Source organism: Platalea leucorodia (genome assembly GCF_965183815.1).
Source record: "Platalea leucorodia genome assembly, chromosome: W".
In the NCBI taxonomy this organism is placed as follows: domain Eukaryota; kingdom Metazoa; phylum Chordata; class Aves; order Pelecaniformes; family Threskiornithidae; genus Platalea; species Platalea leucorodia.
The window spans coordinates 4,342,272-4,354,145 of NC_138859.1; the positions used below are offsets into that span (position 1 = coordinate 4,342,272).

At 41.9% G+C, this 11,874-nt stretch overlaps 1 protein-coding gene across 1 annotated transcript in view; it reads right to left on the reverse strand.

The window, feature by feature from the left end:
* LOC309601575 (transcription factor COE2) overlaps positions 1–10,860 on the reverse strand; it is a 144,508-nt gene extending 133,648 nt beyond the window's left edge. Inside the window, exons 1-5 of the mRNA XM_082334663.1 lie at positions 10,722–10,860; positions 8,037–8,193; positions 6,972–7,035; positions 6,614–6,669; positions 6,156–6,229 (exon numbers count right to left, since the gene is read on the reverse strand). Coding sequence (XP_082190789.1) covers positions 6,156–6,229; positions 6,614–6,669; positions 6,972–7,035; positions 8,037–8,193; positions 10,722–10,852 — 482 coding nt within the window. The 5' untranslated portion in view covers positions 10,853–10,860. The remainder of the gene's footprint in view (positions 1–6,155; positions 6,230–6,613; positions 6,670–6,971; positions 7,036–8,036; positions 8,194–10,721) is intronic.
* Between the last annotated feature and the right edge of the window lie 1,014 nt (positions 10,861–11,874).

The following is an 11,874-nucleotide window of genomic DNA, read 5'->3' on the forward strand; positions in this document are numbered from 1 at the left end:
GCAACCTACTGATTTGTTATATTCTAATAACTGATTGTTGATTATTAAATATCTAGTGACCCCTAAGTTTCATACACCCACAGAAAACTTCAACACTATAGTAGCACCAATGAAAAAAACAGAAATTGAACACACTTAGATCCTACTAAGGATCTGAAGAGATATTTTTTCAGGCTGGCATTTCATCTGTAAGTCCCTTTGCAATTGTTTCAGTGATGATAAGCCCTTAAGATTAAGCATGTATTTATACACATTTTATACTGTGTAGCCACCAACATGATTGTACAGAAATTAGAACTCTCTCTGATGAGCTCACAACATAAAATACATATATTTATCTGACTTGGTAAGAAAATGCAAGATAATGCTGTTGCCCTCAGGAGCCTGCTGTAAGGTTCATATTGCAGAATGATAGCCGTGTTATGCCCACACCTATGCGTGTGTGCATGCACACATAGGCAAAGAGAACTCTGTGTGTGTGTGTATATATATGTGTGTGTGTGTGTGCGTGCAAATGCACGGATATGTACATACATACACAGATATATCAGGAGATGGTACGGAAGAATACAACCTCCGCTTAGGAGCTATTTGATGTTCTTCACTCCCAGTGAATTAAACTTTCTTCAGGAAAGAACAGAACCACTGCATTTCCTTTTCCCATTTTTAATAATAATAAAAAATTTTTAAAAAGGGAAAAAAAAAAAAAAAAAGAAGAGGCGGGTCGTTATCTGATTTTCACTGATATACTCATTGACATGGTTGATGCTCCTTGCATATACAACACCTGAGTACTAAAAGTTTAATAGACTTTAAAACCAGTCCTTGCTCTGAAATTCTCAATTTTAAAAATTTGTAGCAACACAGAAGTCTGTTAGAAGATTTAAGCTGTCTTAATGCTCAGATAGCTTGTTCCAACCAAAGCTAACGGGAGAGGGAGGATGGAGGCATCCAAAACTTTAAGTAGACTATATCAGAAGTCCCATGTGCCTCAGAAGTCACCAGATCAGATTCTGCCTTGAGTTACACAAATACCTTTCCAAATTACGTTTTTCACATTCTGATGAGGTTGTTCAAATTTACACGCATGGAATCAAAAAATTGTTTAGGTTTTTGTACGGTGGTATAATAGGTGCTGAACACATTTGCAAATTCTCAAGTCGGTCTGAATCCCACAGTTTTCCAACTGAGGAGCAATTCCAAGCAGAGGAATTAAAAATAAATAAATAAATAAATAAATTAAATGCTTGAATTCACTGAAGGCTGTACAAAACATGAGAGTCGTTTTTTTCTTGAAATGCCTAATATTCAATTATAAATACCTAAAAAAAGCATTTACACAAAAAAACTCTTTCAGATATGAAAAATTTCAAATGCATACACTTTCTCCTGAAGTTACAGTGTCTGCCAGGAACTTCCCGTTTGCAAGTTGAAATTGCCCTGCAAGATGAGATACAACTAGAAGATCTATTTGAATAGCAGCTCTAACTGTTTCAACATTTCTACATTCCCTTTGCCTCAAACCTGCACTTATTCATCGATGCTAGTCCTTTTAAAATAAAAGGATACACTAAATATTTAAAAATCCCTGGGGCAGACCCTCTAGCTGCTGTAAATTGTCATAGCTCCATCGACTTCAGTGAAGCTATGGTAATTCACACTAGCTAAGAATATCCCCACTCCCTCCTTCTCCCAACTTTGTTTTAAGTGCATCTTTTATGCATTTCACTGCCTAATGATTGTTTATAAAGAATTGCATATTTTTGTACTAAAAGCCAAGATGTGAGATATTTTCTGAAGAAAAAAAAAAATTAACCCCAAAAAGGCAGAAAACCCTCGCTCAGAAGAATATAAATTTGGCATGTACTTCTGACATGTCCAATACAATGACGTATTGGAAATAACACCAGGAATAAATGCCTTGCTGGTTTACATGCCGCTATAATAAAACAACAAAAGGAACCCAATTCTTAAAATAGTTTTGTAGTGTTTTGTCGTTGAGGTTTTTTTACATCTAGCTGAAACAGCAGTCATTTCCTCGCTTTGCAATAATACTAAATGAGATCTCCTTTAGTCATGTAACTTATGCAGATGGTCATAAAAAAATATTTCTGCTTGCACTACATCACAGTAAGGTTCAAGCAGAATACACTAGCAGTACCTCCACCACATCACATCAGCTCATACACTCTTCCCAGAGAGGTTGCCATTTCTTGGCACAGTAAGCGTTTTAGAATGAATTATGCGAGACTGGAGTACAACATGGCTGGGTTCCGAAATAAGTGCGTCTTGTTTTATTTTAGTTTTCACAATTGCCACAGTTAGGAACTTTATGTTTGTAATACTTAAAAATTTTCCTTCTAAAACTGTGGCTTACAGCTAGAGTTCTCCAAATGTTTTACAAATGTCTACATTCTTATCACACTCGGCCAACAGATTTTTTTGTTAGAGTGCTAGAGTTTCCCCTTGACTGTAATACTTTTTGAGCCCGAACATATGAAAAAATATCTTGATCAGGGAAAACAGTCACTTCCAGTGAATGACTAGTTCACACATAAATCAGAGTGCTTTTAAAGACTGAGGATGTTTCAGCCCAGCATTTTAGCGCAAGTACCTCTCAAATCTTTAAATCCCTGTTTCCAAGTATTTCCAAGTATCCAAGCAGTAACATTTCCAATGAGCTTGTTTTACAAATGCTGTCTGTAACAGAATTGACTTGTTCCAATTTAAGTCAATGGCAAAAATCCCCAAATCTGGTCGTCCAGGATCAAGCCTACAATATTCTCTTTAAGCAAATTACTGGCATGACTTCACCAATATTTACACTTCTGCTACAATGTCTTGCTAGGAACATCCCTTTAGAGATGCTCATTTACTGAAAACAAGAATATCAAGGCCCCTAAGTCTTGATATTCCTTTCATATGACTTTCCCTACATGGGAAAAATAATGGTTTAAATTATGAACAGTCCTGAAAAAAACCTCATAACAAACACAGAAACCAAAAAGCTACCACAGACAACACCAGATCTACAAACTGAATACTCCAGAAGGCTCACGTCAAAGGCAAACTTGCATCCTTTCCCTCCTCACACTTGACTAAAATGGTTTTAAAATTCAGCCCTCAACTTCCCTCCCCTCACCCCCCCTCAAAAAAAAAAAAAAAAAAAAAAAAAATCTGTCTCTAATTTCAAACTCAAATAAGCTCACAGCATGGTGGCCTTTGTTTTGTTTTCTTCTCCCCAACTCCTCCCTGCAATTGCATAACAAAAGTGTCTAAATTCACACCATCTGGCCGATAAAGACACAGGCCCCAGTGGCCGCCTGGCCCAGCTGATTAGAGCTCCTGTCTAGTCTGAGCCTTGTGGCGAAAGTCACAGCTGTGGGGCTTGCTTGCACTCAATACAACTCTGTTATTAGCCAGCTGTAGGCCCTGAGACTACTTCTGTTCAAATTATACCACCTTTTAACCCTCTGAGCATTGAGGGCATAGGGGGTTGCTGGCAGCAGCATAACAACTAGTTTCCTCTTAGTCGATAATTGGAAGAAAAAGAAGAAGAGAAAAAAGTTATGCCAGGAGAGGAGACTGTTTACCTTGATTTCCAGCCGTTGGGGGGAAAAGACTGTGTATTTATGACAGACCCACCTAACAGGAACAGTTCCCATTAGGCCGTAATAACCCAAATGAAAAATTTCAAATCTGCAAATAAATAAATAGAGCCTCTCACTGAAAGCACTAATTATTGAGAGTTGAGAGTTTAACTTTCAATTGGTATGACAGATTGTTGTAGCCGTATCAATATTTAGACAACTTTCCTGCTAAGCATGCATCTGTCACTGTCTGAGTGGAAGATGGGGAGTTTCGGATGCACTTGTCTCTATACAGCAAGAATATCTGCGAGTGTGATTACATACAAAAAAAGTACAAAAAAAAAAAAGCCTACATTCAACTAGCGGGGATTGGAAGAAGAGGAGCAGAAAGACAGGCAGACCCTTCTTTTTAAAAACAGTAGGCATCAATTTGGACAGCAGAGTGGGTACAGTGCATTAAATTTTTATATACTGTTACTAATGCAAACTAAACTAGCGGCTTTAAAAATTGATGCTGCCACTTAAGCAGCACACAATGAGGAAGATTTGATTATTGTACTTAAAAGAAATAAAATAAAATGTCAAGTTTAACTAGAGTTGGATCCATTCCCTTGGCATTATTCAAAGTGATATGTGTAATGCCTCTTCAGAATACACAGCATCCTGTTCAGAGATACTTTAGAAAAACACGACATTTAAAAATCAAATGTCTTGATTAGGTTACAGAGCGCTTTTGACTTCATTCACTAATCTGTGTTTTACATGGAAAGGACGTCCCCGAGTTTTAATTCTTCCTTGGCTAATCTGTCAAGCAGGAGAGTTCAGTATAATCAGAATAATGGTTTACATTTGTAGAACACTACCTTAAATCAAGCACGGAATATGTTTATAGGCATCAGTGGAGGCGAGGTATATAAAAGCTGAGCAGAGCGTTTGATACTATAAAGGCACGGAGAGGAAGCAGGGGAAAAAGCCAAATTAATTTTATTTTAAAGAAGTACATTTGGATGGGAAGGTGCTGGTGTTTGCTGCTGAAATATTTTAACTTCTAAAATAGAACTGCACTCTATACAGGAAGAGTGGAGGAAGATGAAGTATGCTAACTGTCGTTTTGTTACCACAAACCAGAACCCAACTGCACAGCAATTCAAAGATTTCCCTTCTCTAACATTCACCTAGTTATAGTGAAGACTTTCAACAACGCGGATAGCGTATATATTTAAATATGTATACAAGTTCTAGATGTGCCAGAAAGTAACATATATACCTTTCATCTTTGCTACTACATCTACAGGTCCTCATAAAGCACACCGTATGCATCTCTCATACATGATATACGCTGTGTTTGTGCATACATACGTGAATGCTGGTCAAAAGTAACAACGCTCATTTTCTTAATTAATGAGAGAAAAGCACAACAGATAAACGCTATACATTTGATTCTTATTATATTTAAAAAGTAATGGAACAGTTGACATAATTGTTAAGCACCGAAACTGAGACCTCCCCTTGACAAGAAGTCTGTCCAAATAAGCTGCTCTTACTACTATATTAACTTAAAAGGCTACTTTAAAAACAAAAAATCGAGTAGCAAACTGCAACATTAAAAGAAGCAATGTTCAGTCCAACAGCTTAACCCCCTCCCACTAATACAATAAATCACAAACTGTGTTTAATAAAGGTCAAGATTGGTTGTGCCTTTCATTTTATGAAAGGACATTCTATGCACAATTTAACACATTTTAATATAAGAACATTGACTGTTTGCATTGTTATATGTATTGAAAAAAATTTAATTACATGAGAACAGGAAAAGTAATAAGTTACCATGGAAGCACCATGTACATACGTAAGGTACATGTAACTTCAGACTTATACAAATGTTATTAAAAGCATTCTCAACTCATTTTACCCTCTAATTTATAACTTTGCATGCTAAAAATAGTGTCTTTCTTAATTAAAAGGTGGAAGTCCCCTAAATATTGCTTACATGGTATAGAAAAGGATTTGTGTTTTGGTTTGAGGGGTTTCTTTTTTGGTTGGGGTAGAACTAACCAAAATTAAAGAACATAAATGATGATTATTTAATTAAGAAAATGAAAATATTTCACCAGAGAAAATTACATGGAGAATGGTATTTAGTTTCCAGGTAAAAATCTATAAGTTAAACTGCTCATTCTCAAAAGGTGAGCAGGAATTTTGTAAGAAATAAGCATATGAAACGCCTCGATTTAAACAACACATACAAAGGCCTAGTTTAAACAAAAATAGTGCAGCTCAGACTGTGGACCTGGAGTTGCTAAATCTCTTGCAGTAAAAAAACCAACCAAACAAAAAAACAACCCCAAAAAAACCCACACCCAAATATCTGTATTGAACCCAAATCAAATATTATCCACATGTAAAAAGAAAGTCTTCCTACACAAAGAATCTTTCTGACTCAAAAACAAACAAACAAACAAAACAAATCAAACTCTTCCTACCTACAACTTCATCGGAAAGGCCATTTTGGCATCTATGGAAACAAACTTAACAAATGATATGCCATTAATAAAGTCATCTTACCTGCACATGACTTCATGGGTAAGCAAAACTCTGCACATTTCAGGATTCTTGTTCTGGCCTTCATAAGTTATGGGCTGCAAAAATTAAGAAAAGGGGTAAGCCAGTAATGTCAGGGGGTTACTTATTTGTCATAATATTCAGATCTGAGGTGAAGGCTTTTTACCATTGCTCACCATCACTTGCAAATAAATACCTTCCCCCAAAGCCTTTATGAGCAGGGAAAGCAGCTTATACATAAATACTGATAAAAAGTGGACAAGAACCTACAATCCGTAGAGGAAAAAAAAAAAAGAGACTTAAGAGCATTACTTTTCAATTGCCCTCAAAAATAAGGTCTGCAATACAGATGAACAAGAGACAAAAATGAACCAGAGAAGAAGAAACATGCAGGGCAACGTTAAGAAAAAAGGAAGGTTGAGGTGGGACAGGATAGCACGGCACATATTAGCTACGCTCACCTGCTTAGTGACTGAATCGATGAGTCTAACATACAGATCCTGTTCAGTCCTGACACCTAGAGCGAGAGAGAAGAGTAATAAATAATGCTGTTACAGGCATCTTTCCCTAAACATCAGAACAAAACCATTTCGTTTCATCTAGTGCCTTATTAAACATACTCAGAAAGACCATTCAGTTTTGTTTCCTCTAGTGTGTTTTCCCAAGCCCATCCACACCAGGTAAACTTCAGAGCTCATCCCTACACCGAAGAGGCATCACGCAAGGGAATTTCTGTGTATTTTAGAAATCATAGTGACAGCACCTACAAACCTTGCCTCACTGTACAACCTACAGAAGGTGACTGGAAAGGGGACTCACCATTGCTATAAAGGAGTTGGAGTTTGTAATGCGTGCCATTGTTCGTCTTTTCATTGCCTTGCTCCTGAAAGAGAGAATTAAAAAAAATTTCTTCCAGAACTTACACTTGGCACATTTAAAATGCAAAAGCTGATAATCATGATGGAAGTGACAACAAAGTTCATTAAAATTCTGAGAGGTGAATCCACTGATTGGGATATATTAACCTTCCGAATGACCCAGGACCAACTACAAAATACTGCTGACATCTTTTCCTGGAGGAGTTCAAGAACTTCTTTTCCTCTCTTATTTGCTATTATGCTCTCAACTTTTTCAAGTTCGTCACTGAGACGAATTTGCACATTTCAAATCAGTTAATATAAAGCAGATTGATAGTGGGAAAGCTCAGTGGGTTTTGGTTTTAATGTGTTCGTTACTTTGCACTAGTGTTATTTTGAGTCATCATTGATATTTATTTCCTGAAGGTCGTGTTACAGGGATCTTTCTTGCGTGTTTTTTTACTGTAATTTCCTAGAAGATAATTATTTATGAGCATCCTTCATAATTAAAAAAATCTTGCTCATGACTAAGAAAATAATTGTAAAAACAAAGTCAAGTGGTCAACACATGGATTTAAAATCGAAAAGCAAATGCTTTTCAGGTCCTGCCATTGACTTTGGAAAGAAATACGTATAATCAAGCTCAACAGATAATATGACAGATTACTGGTTGGATTCCACTTCTGCTAGGGTACTAATAAAACTTGGCAGATCTGGTAGGTAGCCCCCCCCCCAAAAAAACCACACAAAAAAACCCCGCATTTGTCCCCCATGAAATTTTTTATTCTTAGTGGGTGTATGAAATTCCCATTATATTCCCGATACGATACAGCAGAGGCTTGCAAGCCTTTTTAACTACAGCAGCACACAGAGGGCAACAGCTCTACCAAAGCACCTGAACCCTTAACCAAGAGCTGGTTGTATTTTGTTAGGGACAACAGGTATTAAAAGTTAGCAGCTCAACGGGGGAGAAGAAAAGATCAAATTTGGAGGGGAAAAGAAGAAGAAGAAAGATAACAAGCCTTACTTTATCATTTTCTACAAAGTCCACAAAAGCTGTCCTTTCTATTTCCACGGGCTGCCCCTGTCTGTCGTAGAGAGCCAGAACAAAGTGAAAGAAATTGGATTTCCTCAAGTTGGAGGGTGGCTGCTTTTCAAAGTGAGCTCTGGACAAAGCTACTCCGCTGTGGAGGAAACATACGGGATAGGGTGTGGGGGGGAGAGACAAAGACATTACCAGGTTGTGCGGCAGTAACACAGCAAAACAACAACAGAAAAGGCAGAACACGTTCAGAGAAAAGCCGGGGAGTCGTCCACCTCGTGCGAGTGCCACCCGAGGTTAGGAGCAGCCGCTTGCCACCCCCGCCGCCGAGCCTGGCGCTTCCCCGCCGCCCGGGCGCGCTCGGCGGCTCCGCTCCGGCGGCGGGACGGCCGGGAGGGCCGGCGGCGGCCGAAGGGGCGATGCCCAAGTTTGAAGCTGTCATCGTAACGCTGCTTTCAGCTTGGCCCCGGCATCTTTATAGTTGTGCTCTGAGGACAAGAGTCACTTACAGACCCCGAATGTGAAGAGGTGGGTTACTGCTAAATGCAGCAAGCGTTTTACCTCCTCCTCTACCTAGTTCCTTCGCGCCTGTCGGGCTCGTTTCTGGAATGCAACACGCAGGGTGGGAAGTAGATGTTAACGTATGGAAGTGCTATCTGTACATCCCAGCACCGCTCGCTTTTCCGGTAGGAGAAGACAAGCGACCTAAAAGCATTTCCTACAAGCGGGCTGTCAACTTGAGGGCACCTACGTTTTAGGTAAAAGACGACTAGTTTCAAGCAGAGCATCCACCTTCCTCAGCTGCGAAGTTTGTCATGTAGTCTTTAGTCACTGACCTATTTGAACCGATGCCTGCATCTTCAATTTCTCATTTAAATTGAAAGAATTTAGACTCGGGTTAATTAGCCCTTGCCCAAATCTTGTCTCTGGCTGCAGAAAATGCAGTGACGTTTCCCACACGTTTCCCGGCTTGGAATCATTCAAACGCTTTTGCGTATCCACAAAACGGCAGCTACATTTCTTAGGGAAATCAGTGGTAGCTCCCTCTCCCTAATGCCGATTTCTACCTACTGCAGAGAAAATAGGTGCACATGAGCACCTCCATATTACTTAGTAGGCAGATTAAGACTATCTGCCAGACAAGTTAGGAGTCAGAACTGCTTCGGTTTTCAGTCCCCAAAATAGCTCCACTGCGTTGGCCAAAGTATTTGACTCTTTCGGAGAACTACAGATGTTTCCCTGCGTTTTCCATTGCCAAATAGGTACAGCGTGAACTCACCGCATCCGCCACAACTGCACCTAGTCTGGGGCTTCCTCTCACTCTGCCTGCAAGAACTCGGGTTTCTCGGTTTGTTACGGATCTCTGAAAAAACCCTGGCGATGCCAGCCTCTAGCACAATGCGACTGCATCTCCACCGCTCCCGCGAATTAAAGGCTTCTTAGGAGCAGTTTCCTTTTACTTTCAGTTTCCCCAGGAATAAATTTCTTCTCTCCCCCCCCATCGTATTTATTAAACGGTCTATCGACATTCATAAAACTCTGATAACTCCTCCCATAGTGCTTGGAAAACCTTGCTCACGGATCAGGCCGTGGGTGGGGGCACGGATGTACTTATACAACGTCCCTGTTTCATTTGAAGTCCCATCTGCTGGTACATGCCCTTCACCTTGTCGCTATATTAAATAAAACCCAACTTATTCCAGGGACCGATCTAGCATTCCCCTTCCCTGACGGTACTACTTTTTTGTTGTTGGCTTTTTTTAAAAGGTATCCAGAGAGCGAGGAGGAAAAAAAAGTAATTTACTTAAAAGGGGTTTTCATCGTCTTACCCCTAACGGGAAGAGACTGGAATAACGGTCCTGTGCCGACTTGGCTGGGATGAGAAATAGAAGGGGGGTGTGGGGGGAGCTAACCCGCCCAAACAAGTACAAACCAAAGAGCCAAGCCCCCGGCTCGGTGTGTTTGCTGGCCTTTCAGAGCAGCAGAGACCCCCCGCCCCGGCGGGCAGGTGCCAGCCGCCAGGCAGGGCCGGGCGGGGGGGCCGCGCCGGGAGGCTGCGGGCTGCGGCCGCCCCGCCGCCGGCCCTGGCCGCAGCCTCCCCCGCCGCCTCGAAACCGTGCTTTGCTCTCCGCTTCCCTGCTCGCAGCCTTGAATCCACGGGTTAAGATTTCGCCAATGCCTACGGTAGCTACAGAGCCACTTGAATTAAGTAAAACAAGATGGGCCGGGGGGGGGGAGCGGGAGATCTACATTGAAGTTAATTCTAACTTGGTCCACTCCTGTTCGGCTGCCTGGCCCAGAGAGCGGGAAGGAGTAGGCTGTATCGCTAGGTACAACCGATCCACCCCCACACCCCTCCCGTGTGCAGGAAAAGAATGATCCGCGCTCGCTGTCATCTGATCCCCGCACTGGATTTTAGGACTCTTGATGCTCTCCGATTTTGGAGTGCTTCTGCCTTGCCCTAGCTGTACTACCTTGAATTTTCACTGACTAGAGGAGACCGGGAGGTGGGAGGGGGACAGAAAGGGAGAAAATAAATTTAATATCAAATGCAAAAAACAACAGGGAGTAAAGAAAAGGCTTGCCTAAAAAAAAAAAGAAAAAAAGAAAAAAAGAAAAAAAGAAAAAAAAAAAGCGGGGGAAGAGTGGGGGAGAAATAGTCACGGTTACCTTTGTGCTGCTACGTTTGCATCCACAACCCCAACGTTTCTGACCCAGGACCTGACGGAATCCATTTCAGAACCTAGAGATTTATCTTTCAGAATTGGTCCTCTTCCTAAAGTATCTTGAATCCCAAACATTTAAAAAGTCTATTCCAACTAGCAACAGTTTCCTTTTGGGGGATAAGGGAGGAGAAAAGAAAAAAAAGGAAAAAAAAAAAAAAAGACGCAGCCTTTGAAATGGACACACACAAATCCCAGGAAAGTGGAGAAGTTCAGCTTTAAAACCAACTTCTTCTGCTTTTAAATGCTACGTGTTTTTAGTGCCTTCAAACAGGGAAGAAAAGTTTTTCCTCTTGCAAAGCAAAAGTTACGCTGATTCAGTCTTGCCTGGTATCATCATCCTTCAACCGCAGGAGAGGAAACTGCATCCAGAAACTGAGCGCTGTTAACAAGGATCACCTGTTTCTCAACAGAGACAGGGAGAAGGATTGATTGCTGCCTAATCCAGAGGAAAAAAAAAAAAAAAAATAGAAGAAGCGGGATATAATGTAAAAGCAGGGAAGAAGTGGAGCTAAGGAGAGCCTGAGGACACGCTACGCCGGGAAGAGGCGATCCTTCCCGAACCGGTCACCATGAATGGGTTACAGCAACGGGAGCGAACATAGCGGCGAGGGGGAGGAGCCCGTGCCCAAATAAGGGCGGACATTTGCATAACCTCACCCGATTGGAGGGCTGCGGGCAACCCCGCGCCGCCGTGCCCTCGCCTCGGCTCCGGGCTCGGCGCGCTCAGCCCGGGGCGGGGGCGGCCGGGCCGGCGGTGGCCCGCTGCTGGCGGCGAGCAGGTAGGGGCCGGCCGCTCGCCCCGCGGCGGCAGCAGCCCGGGCGGGCTAACTTCTACTGTAGCGCCACAGCCTGCCAGCCCCACGCCAAACGCTCCTGCCCCATAACAATTAAACTGCGCTGAGAGCGGCGATCTCTAGAACCGCGTTCCGCGCTGCGGTAATAAAGCCAGGGCACAGGTAGTTGGCTGGTGGGCTTCCAGGCGCCGTTATTTAAAAGAAAAAAAAAGTGCTCGGAGGGAACGAAGTGGGTGGCGGTCGCGATGCTGTGGGTGCAGAGGCCGCCTGCGGGAGCAGGGGCGAGCGAGAGGGGCTGCAGCG